At 41.3% G+C, this 20679-nt stretch overlaps 3 protein-coding genes across 3 annotated transcripts in view; 2 read left to right on the forward strand and 1 right to left on the reverse strand.

Moving 5' to 3' along the window:
• The window catches only part of kcnq5a (potassium voltage-gated channel, KQT-like subfamily, member 5a), a 79175-nt gene extending 73678 nt beyond the window's left edge, over positions 1–5497 (forward strand). The window contains exons 14-15 of the mRNA XM_076079378.1: positions 3587–3713; positions 4445–5497. Of these exons, the coding sequence (XP_075935493.1) occupies positions 3587–3713; positions 4445–5497 (1180 nt within the window). The remainder of the gene's footprint in view (positions 1–3586; positions 3714–4444) is intronic.
• A 3905-nt stretch (positions 5498–9402) lies between these two features.
• Positions 9403–19304, forward strand: ddx43 (DEAD (Asp-Glu-Ala-Asp) box polypeptide 43). The gene is made up of 18 exons (XM_076079397.1): positions 9403–9742; positions 10045–10100; positions 11224–11341; positions 11655–11744; positions 11907–12047; positions 12163–12244; positions 12945–13104; positions 16424–16542; positions 16639–16749; positions 16877–17018; positions 17167–17267; positions 17470–17557; positions 17642–17769; positions 17901–18010; positions 18125–18263; positions 18371–18458; positions 18695–18902; positions 19040–19304. The coding sequence occupies exons 1-17, from the start codon at positions 9403–9405 to the stop codon at positions 18869–18871; spliced, it is 2190 nt and encodes a 729-aa protein (XP_075935512.1). The 3' UTR covers positions 18872–18902; positions 19040–19304.
• A 505-nt stretch (positions 19305–19809) lies between these two features.
• cgasa (cyclic GMP-AMP synthase a) overlaps positions 19810–20679 on the reverse strand; it is a 4492-nt gene continuing 3622 nt past the window's right edge. The window contains exons 5-6 of the mRNA XM_076079398.1: positions 20383–20679; positions 19810–20013 (exon numbers count right to left, since the gene is read on the reverse strand). The exon at positions 20383–20679 is cut by the window's right edge and continues 51 nt beyond it. Of these exons, the coding sequence (XP_075935513.1) occupies positions 20400–20679 (280 nt within the window). The 3' untranslated portion in view covers positions 19810–20013; positions 20383–20399. The remainder of the gene's footprint in view (positions 20014–20382) is intronic.

Below are 20679 nucleotides of genomic sequence, written 5' to 3' on the forward strand. Positions count from 1 at the left end.
CCCGTCCTGGTCCCCCCGCTAACATAACCAACACTTTGACGATGTCACACCTGGGTCAAGCAGCCATGCATTCACATGTGTTTGGCATCAATATGAAAATTCAGTGCGTCTTTATTTAGTTTAGCTTTAGACGCAGTCTGGGCTGTAGTGCTCGAGTCTGGTCTGGGTCTCATATATGCCATCATTTAAGAATGAATATGCTAATTATGAGAAAAACTGGCTGCTTGACCCAGATCTGTCTGTGGAGGTCACCAAGGAGCTCCAGAAACGGACTATGGACACAGTTTAACTGAAGAATCTCAGGTTTAAATGAACCTGGTGGTCTGAGCCTCAATGATACACAGGAAGAAAACAAGCATTGGCCCAAAGGTGTTCTCTCAGCCAACGAAGTGGTCCTTTATCACATTACATTTTAATTGAGTAGTATTTAGTAACACTTAACTTATTTACGTCGCACTGTGAACTGTGATAGTCCTGATTTGGGCTCCTTGAGGACCTCATCCAACTGGAACGTGTTGTCATCTAACATGCTGTACTTGACTGTAGACGGGAAACGAGCTCCTCAGTGCTACGTGGAGAAGATTTTGTCTTCATGTAAAAGCCCCAAATCCAGAATCTATTGAAACTCATTAGATGCATAAACAATCATTCATTCAAAATCCAGCTTTGCTTCAGTCTCCGCTTCCTTTTTGCAGCTTCAAACCACATTTAGAAGCTTTCAGTTCTTGTATCAAAAGTCTTAAAATCACTTAATTTGATAAAAGTAAAGCTGGGCCATATTAGTCCAGCAGGAGGCGCTACAGTGCGGTTATGGATTGGGGCTCTTAACATGTCCAAACTTCAAAGAAAGTTAGTTTTTAGAATAGAAGTGCTGGAGGTCAGTCGAGCTCCTGCTGGGTAACATAGTGCTTGTTTAGCGGCTGTAGATACACACAGAGTGAACGTTCACTGCTTCTCTTAGCGTTGCTACTGGACATCCAGTATATCTCTCCTCTTCATCAATAGTATATTTTCTCAGGTTTAGTGAGACCTTAATGTGGCCAACATCACGATGCTCTCATTAAATGATTATATTGGTAAACATGGCTCTGTGGGGATCTGTTTCATCATGTCGGCCACTGCTGAAAGTTCAGCTCTTTATTTAAAAGCAGAAGTGACTTTCTTGACCTTGGGTGATGTAAGTTAAACAATCTTTAAAGCTGGGCTAGGTACTCTGAAGAAACTAGCAAGAGTACGCTAGATCTTCAAAATCATCTAACCTAAAATAACAGCACCGTTTTGCCAACTCTTCTCCAATGAAAGTAGCTAACATCGTTAGCTACAGAAGTCGCCAACTATTGAACACTGACAGTCCGTCTCCTCAGGTTTCCCTCCAAAGAGACTCTTGATGAACGTAAACAACCAACATGGCTGCTGTTAGTGCTCACAGCTGTTAAGATGGAACATTTCTGCTGAATGAAATGATTGGACGGGCTTATTACAGTCCTGTGACAGCCGGCGATAGCCGATTATTTTCTTATTTTTTGTCAGAGCATTTGATTCATTGATTGCTGTCAGGATGTAAAGAGAATTTCAACAAAAATATATTTAAAAAAAAATTTTGGAAGTAGATTGCCAACCCTACCTTTTAAAGGCACAGTGTTTAAATATTCATAAGTATGTTTTCATTAGTGTATAATCACCTGAAACTAAGAATCACTGTGTTGTCGTTAGCTTATGATGAGCCCTTCATATCGACATAGGGAGCAGGTCCTCTTCACGGAGTCCATGTTTCTTCAGAAGCCCAGAACAGACAAACCAAACACTGACTCTACAGAGAGACTTTAATGTTTCTACGTTACCTGCAGGCCACCGTAGTTCAGTTGGAACTGCTTCACACTGCTCCTTTAAAGCTCTGAAACCTCATCTGGAATGTATTTATTTATTTATTAGTGACACATCATGGTGTAAATGCTATTTAATAAAACGTTTCTGCCTTGACAAGAATACAAATGTGGGAGTAAAAAATAGTTTATACGTTAAATATTTAAAAAGGCAAAACATCTCAAAATGTCCGCATCAACATCAGCCTTCATAAAGCCCAATATCTGACATCTTTCAGCCCACTTTTGCTCATCCTCTGTGTTTATCTACAGGCCATTGTCAGTGTGTATAAGACTGGATTTTGGTCGTTTGTCCGCCGGAGCCTCCTGCTGCAGTGTGTGTTTGAGAGAGAGAGATGTTATCTGACCCGGTCTTTCTCCTGTCTCCAGACTGGCCAGTGCAGCAGGCTCTGGTCCCAGCCTGAGTAGCCGACCCAGGAACATGTCCTCTCCTGCGCTGCACTATTATTACAGCAACCACAGGAAGAAGCTCCCTGTCTCAGGGTTACTTTTTTTATATTTTACTTAATTTTAGTGTTTCCTACAGTAGAATCCCTTTAGTTGCCCCCCTGTGGTGAGGAGCATTAGCGACTTTGCTGTACCTCCAAAAAAGTGTCTGTCTGTCTGAACCGTGAAATGTCCCCAACAGAGCGCTTGTATTAACTCTCCTCTGACAACAGGTGGTTGGAGTTTGCATTCGTCACAAAAAGCATGCTGAAGTGTTTAAAGTGTATTCTAACTCCTTTACCTGTAACTCCAGCCATTTGGTGAGGTTTTAACTAACCAGGTCTGACACACAGACAATGTAAATGTGTACTAACGTTTATACACAAACAAGCCCCAAAACATCCCTGTGGCTACATTAGATCCCATCCAAAACGTGTGTGTGTGTGTGTGTGTGTGTGTGTGTGTGCGAATGTTGCTAACGTGTGTGCAGTTGTTGCTCAGTTTTCCTAATTAATTCAAGTGTTTTTGTTGTAGATAAAACAAAAATCATTTGTGGTGTTTCCTGGGTGCCGGCGTCCCATAGATCAATGCATGTTAGAGATACTGTATAAACTTTATTAACTTTAAAACTAATTCAACATTATTACAGTGTCAAAAGAACAAAGAACAATACTGACAGATTAACTGGTAATTTAAGCAGCTCACATAAGGAAATAATGATTTATTTGTACTGGAATAGAAAGTGAAATAAACAATAAATGGGGATGGACTTAAACACACCTCAACTTTCTGCAAAAACTGTGTAACTGATGTGACTGATTTTATTTGAACTAAAAAAAAGCAGTTTAGCTTAAGATACCAAGTTTGAACCCAACAGCAACAGAGCGATGTTTGCTTTGAACATTCTGTATTTGTGAACTTGATTTTGACGCTTTACTCTTTTTCCTTTGTGACGTATGAAAATTGGATTTTTGTTTTTGTTGCATGTTGGTTTTCTTTTGTGAAACCATGCAAATGACATACACACATGGAATCCAATCTGAAGATGCTGTGTTTCGTTGACACTTTTGGAGATAGAGGGTATTTTAAAGGAGGACACTGATACAGCCTGTGTGTGTTTTACTAACTCTAATCTTAACATCCTGCTGTTGCTTTAGGTTGTGTTTCCTCACTTGGGATAACCTGAGATGAAGCTTGGGCGCCTACTTTTATTACAAGATCATTATTTTTAAATATATTAACACCAGAGTGTGTGTGTGTTTGTGTGTGTGTGTCAGGGTGGATCAGATTCTGGGAAAAGGCCAGATTCCTGTGGATAAGAAGATGAGGGACAAACTGCACCCAGACGGAGATTCTCTGGAGGGCATGAGCATGCTGGGCCGTGTGTGTAAGGTGGAGAGACAGGTGAGTTTAGAAGAAAACAAAGAAACATCAGCACTTTCCTTTATGTGGATTTGATCGTCCTATAATGTGGATGATATACGTATCTGCGTGGATCTGATTTGGAGCTTTTGACTCATGGATTACCTTTTCCAGGTACTGAGATTCCCAAATTCACTTTCTGGTCTGACATCTGTTTTGGAAACCAACGTATCTTCATTGTTCGTTTGATATCCTGCGAAAAGTTGCTCCTCATATTTCGTGCGTTTTCCTACGAAAGTCCAGCAACACGTGTCAATTTCTGCTTGTTACATGGAAAGAGTTTTCAAAATAAACTTCTGTCTTCACAGGAAACAACTTAGTTAGGTTGATGCAACATAACTAAGCTATCTAGGGTTAGGTTTAGAAGAAGATCTGGTTTGGGTTAAAGTAACTACAGAAGTGCTGTTACTGAAGTACACAAGTTACATGACAAATAAATCAACATTGACTTCTAGTGTGGGCTTATGCAGTCTTTACACTTCCTCGTTTATGATTACGTGGATAACATACAGAATTATTTCGTGGGATATCTACGAATTATGAATTTTCGTAGGTACAGCTGCGAATGCTGGATGAGACCAACCTGTGGAAACACCACGGATCTGTCAATGTTGTGGGAAAATTCAATAAAATTGCTTTGCAGCTCTTTAAGCTTCCCTCTCTTGCTCTGTCTCTGTCTCTGTCTGTCTGTCCCTCTCTTACTCTTTTCCCAGGTGACTTCCATTGAATCAAAGTTGGACTCTTTGCTGGACGTTTACCGTCAAGTCCTGCAGAAAGGCCCCACGGGGCTCACCCTCTCCTCCCTGCCCCTGTTCGAGCTGGACAACCACCACCAGCACAGTCACTCTGACTACCAGACCTCCATCATCAGGGATGGAGGGGATCCAGTGGGGGGCGTCGGCGGAGACGGCAACGGGGGAATACGTCGTTCTCTCAACACCAACCACAGAGGCCTGCGTCTCATCCTGGCGCCCGCCGACGACGACTGCCCCCCCGACTCGGCACCTCCATCCTACCCCCCGTCCACGGCCTCGCTCTCCCCGTCACCCCTGCTGCCTCCCGATAGCCCCTACCCAACCTTGGTCACCCCCATTTGTACCTCCAAAAGAGCACACTTCCCCGACCTGCCGCCCCCGCCTCCCTCGACGGGTGGTTTCACCCTGCGGCTGCCCCCCATGGTGCACCCGTCCCACCTCCGATGCTCTGCTGAGCCCGTCCCAGATGATGTGAGAGTTGAGGGGAGCCTGGGCCCCTCTGTTGTTGTTGGATCCAGTCTGGATGCCCACCAGGAAGCGGACAGCGAGGTGGGCACCGCCCAGAGAGGGGTGCTGCTGCGGGAGAAGACTGGTATGAAATCTGAGGGGGTTTGGAGGAGGCCCATGAGCCTGGAGGTTAACCCGCTGCTGCTGCTCTCGTCCAGCCCAGACGAGAGCTCTTCAGACTGGGGAGGAGGTCTCGGGAAGTCCCTCTCCGTGCACAACCTCAGCCAGCCTTTGATCAACCACGGCACCGGCCTCAACAGCAGCAGCGGCGGCAGCAACGGTAGCAAACGTGGCAACGCCCACGGTGACCTCAGCGACTGGGACGGGACAGAACTCTTCATTAGGAAGTGCAAGCTGGAGCCGGAGGGAGAACATTTCAACTTCCTGTCCCAGGGACCCGACAGCAGCCCCTCAGACCTCTTACAGACTGCGGGGGAGTCTGCTCCTCACCCCAAGGGAAACGCAGAGTTTCTCAGTCAGCCCCCACACATACAGCTGGCATAACCAGACACACACACACACACACGTTCGCATACTCTATGTACACATCATCGTTGGGGAAACCACTTTTACAGTATTTCTACTGGACACTATACAGATTATTTTGCGTGTGTCCAGTCAATGCCTCGTACATGGACATACAATGTTTTTATAATTTGTCCAACATGATTGTGTCCACTTTAATGCAGATTGTATAATGTTTTATACTTTGTACAGGGTCCTAAAATTACCATAAAGTATGGGGACGTATGAAAAATATGCATGAAAGTGGGCATTTTCACGTAAAACAGAATACGCAAAAATACACAAATACAAAAAAAACTTCCTTTAAGAGTAATTGCTTTGATGTTATTGGATTTTTGCACACAAAAAAAGTTTGTTTCATATCGATCATATTTTAATCATATATTAGTAAAAAATAGATGGTGATCAAATGTATTAAATAAAGAACAAGGAAGGTTAACTGTGCTTTCTGAGCCTAGAAGCAAATCAAATAATTTGATTCACCAAAAAAACAAACTGATGTTAACTTTCTTTTTAAAATAGTTTAGTCCAACTTATTAAGTCTGAACATAAACCCAAACCAAAGAAGCCAGTTTGGGCAGAAACAAGCATGAGTGTTCGTCGTATAAATTAAAGAACACCTTGACGAGTACTCGAGTGGATAAATACTGTATGATTGTCTCACAGCCGAAAAAAAGGTGCAAGTTACAAGAATGTAGTTAAACCTCAAACAAGCCACTGGAAACTAAAGTTCAACCACTAGTTTCTTAACATGCAGTGAAACCAGTAGCGCGCGCGCACACACACACACACACACACACACACACACACACACACACACACAAGTACATGCACACACACCGCTCACTCTCTTTGTTCAATGTCTGTCTTTGGCGATGTAAAAATGTCATCTTTTTACTTTCATACATATCACTGCATGGACTGTTTCCCCCAAAAACACACACGAATGAGAGGAGAGTCCAGCGCCTGGTGTGATGGGAATAGCTGGTAAAACCCTCAGCATGTAATCAGACTACAAGTTCTGTTTATTTTCTACAACCACAGATGTGATGCTAAACTTTCATCTGTCAGCAAGTTGTCAGTAAGTTTTAATGCAGCAAAACTATTGTTGGGGAAAGTAAAGGCCTATCAGCGATCACTGGTCCCAGTTGGTTTGGACAGTATTCCATTAGGTGCATTAGGCCCAATCCCAGTCCCCTCACTCACGAGGGTTTACTTCTGTCCCTCAAAGGATCCAGTGTTTGAAGACTCTCAGACATTTTAAAGCCTTTATGAACAATTTCCATAAGTCAGCATTACCCACAATTCATAGCAATGTGACGTTAAACACATGGAAGCATGGAGACGTAAACAAAGAGGACGGCACACGTGTGTTCAGCCCGGAATATTACATTTACTCAGACACATTAAGGATTAAAGATGGAACATAAAAACACATGAAAGCAGAGATTATATTACACAGAATTATTCATCAAACAAAAACGAAATTACAAAATGACCTCTCATCTTGTGAGGGAAGAGCCTGGAAGACGTTCAAATCAAGGAGTAAAAAGCATCACATAAACACCCACAATTGTACATAATATGTTTAACGTGATATGTCCCGTTCGTATTCACACCATTTCAAACCCTCGCAGCCTCTCACACTCAAACCATTCTCTAAGGTGACGTCGGTGAAGTCCCTGAGGGTTCAGGATTCAAGGCCTTAGGGGACACACTGGGGGCCTCAGTTGCTAATGGTCTGAATGGTGAATGAGTCAAGCATGAGATGCTGCATGGCTAAGCTGTTGCAACACACACCTGGACGTCCTTCTGCATGTTAAAGTAACTCCAGATCTTCAACAAAAGAGTACGAAACAAAGTCTGCCGTTAGGAACATTATCATATTTTGAACGAATTTGAAAGTAGTGGTGTGGAGAATTTACTTTAGTATTACATTTAAACCTTTGAAGGTATTTTTTTGGACAAACCCTGTCTGTTTTACTGGGTGCTGGTTTGCACCTTGTGCATGGATAATAAAGATTAGCGGCTGCTGGGCTGAACGTATTCCTCCAGCCGGTCCAGAGCCACGTAGACTGGTAGAGTGGTGTTACAGGGTGACGATAGCAGGTTAGTTTGGATTCACCTTGAGGAACCTCATGATTACAATATACTGCACATGCACTGTTGTTGGTTACAGTTTTGCATGTTGTTACTTGATCCATGTGTCCATTCTGCTGCTGACATTTCATATATTTACTTAGAAGAGGAGAGAGGTGAGAAAATACATGTGCCCTGTGATCTAAATACTAAATCATATTTTGTGATCTGCGTCTCACATTAGCTTCTTTAAAGTCTTCTGCTGCCCCTCTCAAATAAACATTGAGACTTTAATTTACCAGGATTTGTGAATGTGCATGCTCTCCCTCCTCACCTTATAATTACCCTATTTAACCATTTAGGTTATTAGCTTAAAAATGGCACACATTTTATATTTTGGTGCATTTAGTCCATATTCAGATTGTGAACTTTTCACTGGCAGGTTTGTGGAAAATTGTGTGTTTCTTAAATGACACTGTCCTAACACACTACACCTTGTTTTCAATGCCATCCTGCTTGTGGGAATTATGCACAAAACTTTGTCAGCCATCTTCATATTTAAATTTTTTGCTTCGTTGTTTTTGCATGTTTACGTCTTAAGGGGTCACAGCAGTCTTAAAATGTATTTTAATACGTCAATGACGACCTTTATTCGTTAATTTGCAGTTGTATTCCCTTTGTTTTGAATGTTAAGTGCATTGCTTATCAAATTAATATTCTGTAGTAGAATATAACAAGTATTATCTCCTAACAAATGACAATGTCGTTAACACTTGTAGATTGATTTTTTTATTTAAATATTCTACAGCCCATGCAGAAGTTGTGCTGTTATGATGAAAGCACAGTTGTTGTTGTTTTTTGGTGAGTTTGAGGAGCCTGAAAATGTGACATGGTATAGATTTAATGCTTAATATTAAAGTAGACTTTTTCGTAGTTATTGATTGAGCTTTGCTGAAAAAAGCCAACCAAATCTTTTCTGTTATTCTGAAGCAAGATATCGAACACAAGGAAACGCCCTGTGGACTTGGGGAACCTCATAAAACTCATATTTTGCAATCTGTAAATTGCTTAAGGGTGCCTTTCTTGCATATGAAACGTTTATTTTGTTTTTCTTCACATGGCTATAACTGTCCTGTTTGCCTAAAGCGTACAACATACTGCATAGTTGAAGTCGATCTGCTCATTTTTGGGCATCCAGTTTACTTAAGTCATGTAGCTTTGGTCCAGGACTTTATATGATGGCTATTAATACATTTTCTCTACTGCTTGAACGGTAATTTATTACACAACTGGGCCTTAAAAGCTTGACAATGTTAATTAACATTATTATTTTACTTTGAAATTAATTTATTAAAGTGCACATTATGTTCTCTGGATGAGAAATGCAAAAATAATTTTATTATTCTTTAATAAAGTACAAATTAACTAAACTGTTTTTGTTGTGTCTTTCTTTAGCAATGCAATTTTTATATTAAAAAAAAAAGTTAGCAATTTAAGCAAATGTCATGTTGCCTTTTTTGAAATGAGGATTTTATCAACTCAGAGTGGTGGATAGTGGATGGAAAGGGTATGCTATCTAATATATATATAGGAATGTTTTCCTAAATGTCTCCACATTTTTACGTTTTACTTTTATACTTTTTATTAATTAAATTCCAGGGTTTACACGTACAATAATTATCAAAAGCTTGGAAATCTGAGCTTACAGAGAGGAAGTGAATGCCTCTTGATTGATTGACAGTTAATTAGCCGTTGGTGCCGTGGCTATCTCGAGCTAGCTAACCGTTGCGGGAGCCAAATTCAAAATGTCTGACTGGGAGGAGGACAACAGCGAGGGCGGCGTTGCTATCCCAACAAAAACAGCTCCAACTGAATGGAAACTACCACACAACGACAGTCAAGGACAAGACGTATTTTCCGGGGTAAGAAATGGCGCCAAGTCCGGAGCGTCGAGAGTGTGGAGAGCGGATGGTAATGGCGACGGATCCGAGTATAAGAGTCGGAGAGGCCGCGGTGAAGTTCGCCCGTTCGGTCGGAGCATGGATCGCGGAGGCCCCGGAAGACCAACCTTCGGCGATGGAAAGTCTGACTCTTCCCAGGCTGTGACTTTCACTGTGGAAAATGCTTTCGTTGGGAGGATAATAGGTAGGTTTATAAAGCAGTAATTCAAATATAAACGCCATGTTGGGAGTTTTAGCTAAATTCCGTTTGACTTAGCTAGCGTTAGCTGAGCGGAAGTTAGCAGGCTAGTTAGCTTGTTTATGAGCAGTTAGCTAGTTAGCTTGTTTATGAGGTCCACATGGTTTGATGGTTTAAGGTTTATCCATTTTGACATGTTTTATTAATAGTTAAGTGTGTGGGAATGCCCTTTACATTAATATAGCGTATTAATCAGTGATGTGTACCGATTTTGGACGTATTCTTAATACTTTTAATCCTGTTTAAAGGTCGAGGAGGAGCCAAAATTCGTGAACTTGAAGAGAGCACCGGTGCCAGGATAAAGGTAAGTTGACTAATGTCTGTTTGAAACTAGTGATATTATGTAGAGCATCCATGATTACTTGGCCAAAAATAGTGTGCACTTACATTTTAAACTGTCGATATACTGTTTAATAACTAATTAAGTTAAATTAGGTAAACTAATGTCAACAGTTGGCTGTGATTGTTAATGACAGAACTCATATCTGTTATCACAACTGTTAACTTTACTAATCCACCAATGAATACTTGTAAATATCTGCTTTGGTTGCAATGTTTCTACACAGACATTTTATTTATTCCAACTCTTACTTCTATATAATTTTTGGTCTCTCAGTGGAATCATATTGTGAAAGCATGACAACACAATTGAGTCATCTTTGATAATAAATACTAACTAAATATTAAACTATTACCGTAATCTATTTGCTCTACTTGTGTGCATGTAGACATAGTCGGTGTATAGCTGGAAATGTGTATATTTTTCTCTATAATGTGACTTGAAGCTGTTCATATAGCCCTAAAGTTCCCAATGAAAGCTACCATGAGGAACTTGTAAACATGTAAAAGCGGAAGTGTGTCCAAGTACCAGAGTCCCTTCAGAAATCCTCATTTTTACTGCAGCGGGGTCTTTATGTATGTCACAAAGAGGCTGTTTCATAACCAGGTAAAAGTTCCTCACAATAACTTTAAATGAGAAAATACTTTTCATTTGTCTTTTAGTTAATTCACACAGGAGTTTACAAAACAATAGACTCTAGCATGTGGTTATATCCTGTAGACTATTTATTTATTGTGCTACCAGAAAACATGCGATATGTATTGTTATCAATTGGCCCCTACGCTCATCACTCATCCCTACATGACACATACACAGAAAATCCTCTTTCTTTTATCAGGCAAAACCCTCTTTAGTTAAGTTACAGCCAAGTCCAAGAGGAGAACAAAACCAGCATCATTCCAAAGGGGGTCAGGGCCAATTCAAGAGGATGTAAACTGACAATTGACTACATAGATTTAAAGTTTCCTAAAAGAACACCAGAAATGCAGATCAAGCTGTAAATCATCTTCAGAATTCAACTAATGGAACTATTGTCAGAGCATGTATAGGATGTCAGTTTTCCCTCTTCCTTTGTTTGTTTCTCCAGATAAACAACGGCGACTCTGAAGGTGAGGTGGTCCTCTTTGGACCCTCTGCCGCCCAGCAGAAGGCCAAAGAGATGATTGAAGAACTGTTGGCAGATCGCGACTTCCGACCTCGCAACGGTACGAAGTCATTTCTCCAGAAATAGTGGGTTGATTCCTGCCGTATGTTAAAGGATTTTTTGATCGTTGTTTTTTTAGCAGGGCCACGCTGATTAATAGGCATAATTCAGAATAAGTTGTGGCAACATGAAGTACCTTCTTCTTCTAAGCAACAATTGCTCGATATTCTCAATTATATCCTTCAGTTGACACTTCCTCTACCCTCCTAAGTGCCTGTTTTAATACCGGGTTTTGGTACCCTTACTTATTGATAACAGCACTGTTGTGCGGTTTATAAATGAAAATGTATCTCCTGCATCGATCTGTTTCTCAGGTCCTGGTTGGGGGGGAGACAATGGAGGAGGAGCTAGTGGTGGAGGCTACAGAGGAGGAGCTAGAGGAGGAGGCTACAGAGGGGGAGATCGTGGAGGAGGCTACAGAGGGGGAGATCGTGGAGGAGGCTACAGAGGGGGAGATCGTGGAGGAGGCTACAGAGGGGGAGATCGTGGAGGAGGCTACAGAGGAGGAGCTAGTGGAGGACGCTACCGAGGGGAAGCAGACGAAGGAGGCTACGGAGGAGGTGAAGGAGATGGTGGAGGAGTAAAAGAACGCTCCGTCTGGTCCACTGAAGAACTTCATGCTTCGGCGATAACCCCGGCTCCTCCGTCCATCGACTGGAAAGACATCCGGGAGAACAAGGACAAGTATCAAGAGCTCAAGTGGAAAGGTGAAGACTCGTATATTGTCACTACTCTACGTACAATGAAGTCCACAAGTACTAGAGAAGTGATGTGTTCGCCTCTTATTCTAACAATTTCTGTAATATTTTTAACTTCCTTCAGACCTGCCGCCCTTGAAGAAGAACTTTTACACTGAGGCAGAGAGCGTCTCCGTGCTCACAGCAGAGGAAGTCAGTGAATGGAGGTAAATGTGCCAAGTGTTACCTTGTATTTTACAATGCTAAACATCTGTACTACTACAGTAGTAGAGAGAGCAGAGTCGAATACCATAACTCTTAAGGGTGTTATTGACAGGCACACTTTCCCAATAGGTGTGTTTGTCTGCATTGTTTTCCATTACAGCCTCAGACCAGTAGGTGGCACCATTTGTCCACCTCTTCACGTGTTATCTGAGAAGGTCTGACTGCAGTAAACTGTTTACACATCGGTCATGTAGATGCTTGCAAGCCTAAATTAGTCTCAATCTTCAGGGCCTCATAATTAGGGTGATTGAGCGTTGCTGGTGAATACTGGAAAAGTATTCGACGACATAGATTGAGTGGGAAAAATCAGGTTGTGCGGCACAGATAACATTTTTAAAACTAGCACTCTGTCTCTGGGTCAATATCTTTTACAAATTATTGTTCAATACATTTATTTCCCATTGAAAAAAGTTAAGCTTTTGAAATTGAAAGAATATTATTTGTCAAACTTGTGCAAGAATAGAAACAACCAATAGCACATAATTCATTTTCATGTGGCGTTTGGACCAGATGTGGTTTTGTTAAACAGCACTAAACACACTGCGTATTCCTCTTTGTCTGCGGTGTGGTTTGGTATCAAACCGCCCTCGACCCGTTCAACCGCTTCCACAACGTTCTTGTTTGTGTTGTATTTTTCCACAGGAAGGAGAACAACGATATCTTTGTGGACGACCTGAAGGAGGAGGGGGAGAAGCGGCCCGTTCCAAATCCATGCCGTACCTTCCTGGAGGCCTTCGAGCTTTATCCAGAGATCATGGAGAATATAGAACGCGTTGGTTTTGTCAAACCAACCCCCATCCAGGTATGGGCCTGTAGTTTAGTCAGTCACTGGTCAAGCTTCTGAAGTATCAGCACAGTATTTTAGAATACAAAAGAAGCCAAGTCCTCCAATGATGCGTTAGAATTAAGCACCGCTGTAGTGACCTGCCTCATTACTCGTATGCTGGTTATCCCCGGGATTTACAAAGACCCATATTTGGAAATACCCGTATTATCAGCAGCTGTAACAGGAAATATTGAACCTTTTTAAAATGATTATTCCACGGTTATAGTCTCCCTGAAAAAAGCAGAAATGAAAGGAAATCTTTGACAATATGTGGAGAACTGAGCAAAAATGTTTATTTCATTCATACTTTTTGCACATAAATGAGATGCTGTTGAACTCTTTGTTTAGTTTAACTATTCAGTGTTTCCCGCTGTAGTCGGAGTAATGAGACGCCACCATAGAAGGTCTACTATCCGTCCTGATATGAGACTAGATATCGTAATATGCTCTTCTCTTAGTTGCCTTTACCTAATTAGTCATATATCCACATTACTGATGATTTAAAATATTGTGATATTTGATTTAGTCAATATCGCCCTAATGTACGTACTTGCCAAAGACTTTTGTTTTCCAATAAGTGTAGTACAGACTGTTCTCTTTCTTTACACCTCTCTCTTCCATTTAGTACATTTGTTTTTCTGTGAAACATAAAGACATGGTCAGAGATTAGAATTGAATCCATCCTGTACCATAGAATCCAATGGGTTGCTGCTACAGAAGCCAGATATCTTTAAAACATTCAGACATGTTTTTATATCTTAGAACCAAACACAGGAGTCCCAGTAGATCAGTGTACATGTGCAGGTGTGTTCTGGGCTGGTGTTTGGGTGTTTCTGTAGTTTAGGCTGCAGATGCTCGCTGTGTGAGTGAGCTGCAAGAGGAAATGAAACGGCATCATCTCTCGCTCTCTGTTTTCACTTTCGTTTCGCAGTAAGAGGCTCAGTCAAATGGGATCCGTCATCGCTGGCTTTTGAATAAGCTTGTTGCACAACCCGCTCTGTATAATACAGATGGTTGACAAACCTGTTGTTATCCTGTGGTAGATCTTAATCGGATGTACTGCCGCACCCTCTTCTTTGGTCCGCCCTGCGTTTTATAATAATACCTGTGATGCTGTTAGAATGGTATGTGTGCCATCCGCTTGAGTCTCAATAGAAACTGTTGTGGTGTCTCAGGGCAGTCATTTCAGCCCCCATCTGTCTCTGATGCCCTTCTGAAAATGAAAGCTATTTATGATAATATCACCGTAACCATTAAGTTGAATGTTATTATATCTGTGGACTCTTAGTCTTACACCAGTAGTGTGTATGTATGTATATATATTTATATGTATATATATTTATATGTATATATGTATTTATGTGTATGTATGTATATATTTATATGTATATATGTATTTATGTGTATGTATATATTTATATGTATATATTTATATGTATATATTTATATGTATATATTTATATGTATTTATATGTATATATTTATATGTATATATTTATATGTATTTATATGTATATATTTATATGTATATATTTATATGTATATATTTATATGTATATATTTATATGTATTTATATGTATATATTTATATGTATATATTTATATGTATATATATGTATATATTTATATGTATATATTTGTATGTATTTATATGTATATATTTATATGTATATATGTATATATTTATATGTATATATGTATTTATGTGTATGTATATATTTATATGTATATATTTATATGTATATATTTATATGTATATATTTATATGTATTTATATGTATATGTATTTATATGTATATATGTATTTATATATGTATATGTATTTATATATGTATATGTATTTATATGTATATATTTATATATGTGTATATGTATTTATATGTGTATATACAGTTGTGTGAAAAAGTGTTTGCCCCCTTCCTGATTTCTTATTTTTTTGCATGTTTGTCACACTTAAATGTTTCAGATCATCAAACAAATTTAAATATTAGACAAAGATAACACAAGTAAACACAAAATGCAGTTTTTAAATGAAGGTTTTTATTATTAGGGGGGGGGGGGGGGAGAAATCCAAACCTACATGGCCCTGTGTGAAAAAGTGATTGCCCCCTAAACCTAATAACTGGTTGGGCCACCCTTAGCAGCAACAACTGCAATCAAGCGTTTGCAATAACTGGCAGTGAGTCTTTTACAGCGCTGTAGAGGAATTTTGGCCCACTCATCTTTGCAGAATTGTTGTAATTCAGCCACATTGGAGGGTTTTCGAGCATGAACCGCCTTTTTAAGGTCATGCCACAGCATCTCAATCGGATTCAGGTCGGGACTTTGACTAGGCCACTCCAAAGTCTTCATTTTGTTTTTCTTAAGCCATTCAGAGGTGGACTTGCTGGTGTGTTTTGGATCATTGTCCTGCTGCAGAACCCAAGTGCGCTTCAGCTTGAGGTCACGAACAGATGGCCGGACATTCTCCTTCAGGATTTTTTGGTAGACAGCAGAATTCATGGTTCCATTTACCACAGCAAGTCTTCCAGGTCCTGAAGCAGCAAAACAGCCCCAGACCATCACACTACCACCACCATATTTTACTGTTGGTATGTTCCTTTTCTGAAATGCCGTGTTACTTTTACGCCAGATGTAATGGGACATACACCTTCCAAAAAGTTCAACTTTTGTCTCGTCAGTCCACAGAGTATTTTCCCAAAAGTCTTGGGGATCATCAAGATGTTTTCTGGCAAAACTGAGACGAGCCTTTATGTTCTTTTTGCTCAGCAGTGGTTTTCGTCTTGGAACTCTGCCATGCAGGCCATTTGTGCCCAGTCTCTTTCTTATGGTGGAGTCATGAACACTGACCTTAATTGAGGCAAGTGAGGCCTGCAGTTCTTTGGATGTTGTTCTGGGGTCTTTTGTGACCTCTTGGATGAGTCGTCGCTGCGCTCTTGGGGTAATTTTGGTCGGCCGGCCACTCCTGGGAAGGTTCACCACTGTTCCATGTTTTCGCCATTTGTGGATAATGGCTCTCACTGTGGTTCGCTGGAGTCCCAAAGCTTTAGAAATGGCTTTGTAACCTTTTCCAGACTGATAGATCTCAATTACTTTGATAAACCACAGTTAATTTATGTTTTAACAGGGGGGGGGGCAATCACTTTTTCACACAGGGCATTTAAGTGTGACAAACATGCAAAAAAATAAGAAATCAGGAAGGGGGCAAACACTTTTTCACACAACTGTATATGTATTTATATGTATGTAGTTGGTTCTAAATGTACGACGGTGCTTTTTGTTGGTTCCTCACCAGTCTCAGGCGTGGCCGGTGTCTCTGAGTGGAGAGGACGTGATCGCCATCGCTCAGACTGGAACAGGGAAGACTCTGGCTTACCTGCTGCCCGGGTTCATCCACATGGACGGACAGCCTGTGTGAGCACAGCACCTTTCTTTCTCCTCAGCTTAGCCTCTTGATCTTTTCTTTAAGCAGCAATGTTAACATTGAAACTACTCTTTTCTCCTTTTTAGGCCTAAAGCCGAGCGCAGTGGTCCAGGCATGTTGGTGCTGACGCCCACCAGAGAGCTCGCCCTGCAGATCGAAACCGAGTGCAGCAAGTATCGCTATAAGGGCTACAAAAGGTCCAGCAGTCTTATCTTATCTTGTATATCGTCACAAGTCACGAAGGATGAGCTTAGCATATTAATATAATTCATATTTCTTTGACATGACCGTGACGGTTCCCTCCTCTCTGTCTTTTTATCTCAGTGTCTGTATCTACGGCGGAGGAGACAGGAGAGCTCAGATCGCTCTGGTGAAGAGCGGCGTGGACATCGTGATCGCCACACCGGGCCGGCTGAACGATCTGCAGATGAACGAGCTCATCAATCTGCAGTCCATCACCTACTTGGTGAGCCGCTTGTGTCCGTGCATCTCAGTGAAATTCTTCAGGTGTAAAGTGTCTTTGACACGAATGCATTTGGGCCTTTAGGTGTGAGCACAAACAGATAGACCGGTACCGATAGGTTGCATCCAATAACTCTGATCGTTGTGAAAAGGTGCTGGACGAGGCGGACCGGATGCTAGACATGGGCTTTGAACCCCAGATTATGAAGATTCTCCTGGACATCCGGCCGGACCGACAGACCGTCATGACCAGGTACAAACACACGGAGCACCTTCAACAAATGTAATGAACAGGACGTCAGGACACGAGTACTGATGCAGCTCCCTCTGTAAAGCATGAAAACCTTAATAAACTCTATGAATCTCATCATGTCTTACAGAAGTATTATGGAGATTTACTTTGACATGTCGTTGAGATTGAGCTTTCTCTTCCTTCTTAAACTCCCATGATTCAGTGCCACCTGGCCCACCGGTGTGAGACGATTAGCCAAATCCTATCTGAAGAATCCCATGATGGTGTATGTGGGCACTCTGGACTTGGCGGTAAGTGGAGACGAACGCAGTCAAACCATTTATCTGTTGTGTCGACTGTGTACTTTAATCTTTTGATGTTCCTGTGTTTCTCAGGCCGTTAACACGGTGCAGCAGACGGTGCTGCTCGTCCACGAAGACGAGAAGAAGTCCTACGTGTTTGACTTCATCAGAAACATGCAGCCTCTGGATAAAGTCCTCGTCTTTGTGGGCAAGAAGCTTGTGTGAGTAGGAATCAGTCGCTAACGTCTGCCTCGTGAACGAGGGAGTAAATTGTTGCTTCTAGTTCCTGGTAAATACCGGTGTTAACCACACACACTAACTACTTCCTGTGTGCATGTCTGTGCTCTCTCAGGGCCGACGACCTGTCCAGCGACATGTGTCTGCAGGGTCTGGCTGTGCAGAGTCTTCATGGTGACCGTGAGCAGTGTGACCGTGAGGAGGCCCTCAAGGACTTTAAAGACAGTACGTTACAGAGGGAGAAGTGTTGAAAATAGACTCGGACTGGTATTTAGCTGGTGATCTTGAAGTCGATGAAGCTTAATTTGACCGGAGAATAACCGTTTAATCTTTTTCCAGGCCGAGTTCGTATCCTGGTTGCCACAGACTTGGCGTCTCGAGGGTTGGACGTCATCGACATAACTCACGTCTTTAACTACGACTTCCCGCGTAACATAGAGGAGTACGTCCACCGCGTGGGCCGCACTGGCCGAGCAGGGTAAGAGTGTTTACACTTTATTGTGCAGTCACATGGTTGTAACTCACTGCCGGTCTCTGGCTGCTCCTGAGTATTTAGTAGTTAATGTCGATGCATTTATGTGCCAGACGCTCAGGTGCTTCTATTACCCTGATAACAAGAGAGAACTGGAGAATGGCCCCGGAGCTTATTCACATCCTGGAGCGAGCAGGACAGGTCAGTGTTACTGTTATTATTTTTGACCACACATACAATGTGTGTGACAGAAAGTTTGTTAAAAATATGTGAAATGTTGTATTTGCAGCCTGAAAGCTGAGCTGATTACTGCCATTGATTAGGAAGCATGTGTGACAGCATGGTATTTAAATTTATCAAGTTTTTAAAGTGTATTTTAATAAAATATCCAGTGAACCGTCGTAACGTGCGTGAAATCTTTGTGAATCCTGTTGCAGGAGGTCCCAGAGGAGCTGGTGCTCATGGCAGAGAGATACGAGAAGCACAAGAGGGAGAAGGACTTGGGCGCTCCAAGAGGACCAGGAGGAGGGGGAGGATATGGGAGGAGAGAAGGAGGTGGTGGTGGAGGAGGAGGAGGAGGATGGGGGAGGGAGAGGAGGCAGAGATCAAAGTGATAACTGGGCCTTCTAATGCATGATTGTCCATGTAAGTCCACACATGAACACGAACGCTAGACATCAAACATTCAGTCAGAAATTGATTGATTTTTGATAGAATGCCCGAGTAATGAATTTAATAATTGAGGACTAATCTTGATTTTCTTATGTTATTTCTCTCAACAGGCTGAAGCAGAATCTGATGCCTGTGTTGTGATTTGTTTTGAATGTACATTATGTATTTTCTTTGATTTGAAACCGTGGTTCGTTTGTGTTTTTGCTGGATTATCAATGAGGCCGTTACTCCTCATTATGTTGCGCTCCTGTTTTAAAAAATGTTTAAAATGTACAAATTTGACACTTTCTTCTGTCTGTAAACTCACCGACCACATTTTGTTTATTTAATGCAGAAGTAAAACCTGTATAATAAATTCTCCTTTTTTTAAAGAGATGTGACACGCGGTGTATTTTATTGAAACTTATGATACGGTAATCATTAAACCTGCACCGTCACAATAATGGGAAACGTTTACCTAGAAGATGCCAAAGGTAAATGTTTTATAATTATCATTCACTAAAAGGCAAACAGTCAATTATTTGAATAACTAATTATTCTTTGAACAGGAAGTGATTCCCCAGATTAAGTCCAAGTCGTCTGCAGTGAGCAGGAAATCAAAGCCGGAGCACCGCTGCAGTTTCTGGTAAACCTTAAACCATTTCACAATCCTGTTTGTGATGAATGCAGAAGTGTTGAACAGTGATTCATCACTGATGATGAAATAATCTGTCAGCACTTCTGACGACGAAGCCGGGTACTCGAGAGCAACAAACGTTGACATACTATGACGTATCACTGTTTCCACATGCTAGAGGTAGAAAAAACTATGTATAGTAGTATTGTATACATTAAAACTTATCACACCCCTAGACTGACAGAAATGGACCTGACAAGTTCATAAAGTAACAAATTAATTTATTTAAAAAGTAGAACAATTGTGAAAGCTTGTAATCCGTCATGTGGGCATGCATGTATAGGATGTGTCGAGCAAAAAATGTAAAAGACAGTTGTGACCACGCTGGAAGAGAGGGACACTTCATGGGTAGGTGGTAAAAACCGGACTGCACAGGAGTGGCTGAGTAACCAGATGGAGCTCTGGATCCTGCAACACAGAACCATAAATGTCATGTAAAACTGCCATTGTGTTATTTGTCACAGTATAATATGACATTAAAGGAGTTTGTTCTGTTGACATGCGATTGTATGAAAAAAGTTGATCTAGGCAATAAAAACATGTTATCAGAATATATTATTTTGGAAATGGTTATTAAAAGAATCATCATATACCATGTCGCATATCAAAAGTAATAAAAATGTCAGTATAGCATGTTGGAAAAAGTCATCACATAAGATGACTAATATCAACAAACTTAAATATGACTCATTCATGCCTTTTTTGACTTGAATCAATGTTTTGACATAAATTATGTATAAATGATATTGTGATTATGCTCTCTTATTGAAAGATTACCCTGAGTTTAGTTGTTATCACTTGAAAATAGGAAATCCGTTTTCACGTTCCTCCCCGATACGTTGAGCCAGACTTTTGCACTTCTTCAGACCGGGACCAGAGAGCAGGTTCTGAGTCGGGATGAAGAAGTTGTGGAGAACACCTCTTTCCAGATGTTCCACGAAGTCCTCCAGGAGAAGCAGGAAACAGCAGCTCAGACTCGAGGCACTCCAGCCGGCGTCCTTGGTTCTGGAGCAGCAGGCGTGTAACAGCGTGGTCTTAACGTGGTACGAGCAGAACTTAGTCAAAGAAGAGTCC

This window comes from Anarhichas minor, unplaced genomic scaffold (assembly GCF_050575085.1).
Source record: "Anarhichas minor isolate MPS153535 unplaced genomic scaffold, ASM5057508v1 ptg000072l, whole genome shotgun sequence".
NCBI classification, from domain to species: domain Eukaryota; kingdom Metazoa; phylum Chordata; class Actinopteri; order Perciformes; family Anarhichadidae; genus Anarhichas; species Anarhichas minor.

Excerpts from the sequence above, each read along its gene's own strand:
- ddx43 (XM_076079397.1), top strand. The coding sequence starts at position 9,403 with ATGTCTGACTGGGAGGAGGACAACAGCGAGGGCGGCGTTGCTATCCCA. Across the intron at positions 12,245-12,944 it reads GAGGAAGTCAGTGAATGGAG|GAAGGAGAACAACGATATCT; the intron begins GTAAATGTGCCA and ends ATTTTTCCACAG. Across the intron at positions 17,770-17,900 it reads TTTGTGGGCAAGAAGCTTGT|GGCCGACGACCTGTCCAGCG; the intron begins GTGAGTAGGAAT and ends GTGCTCTCTCAG.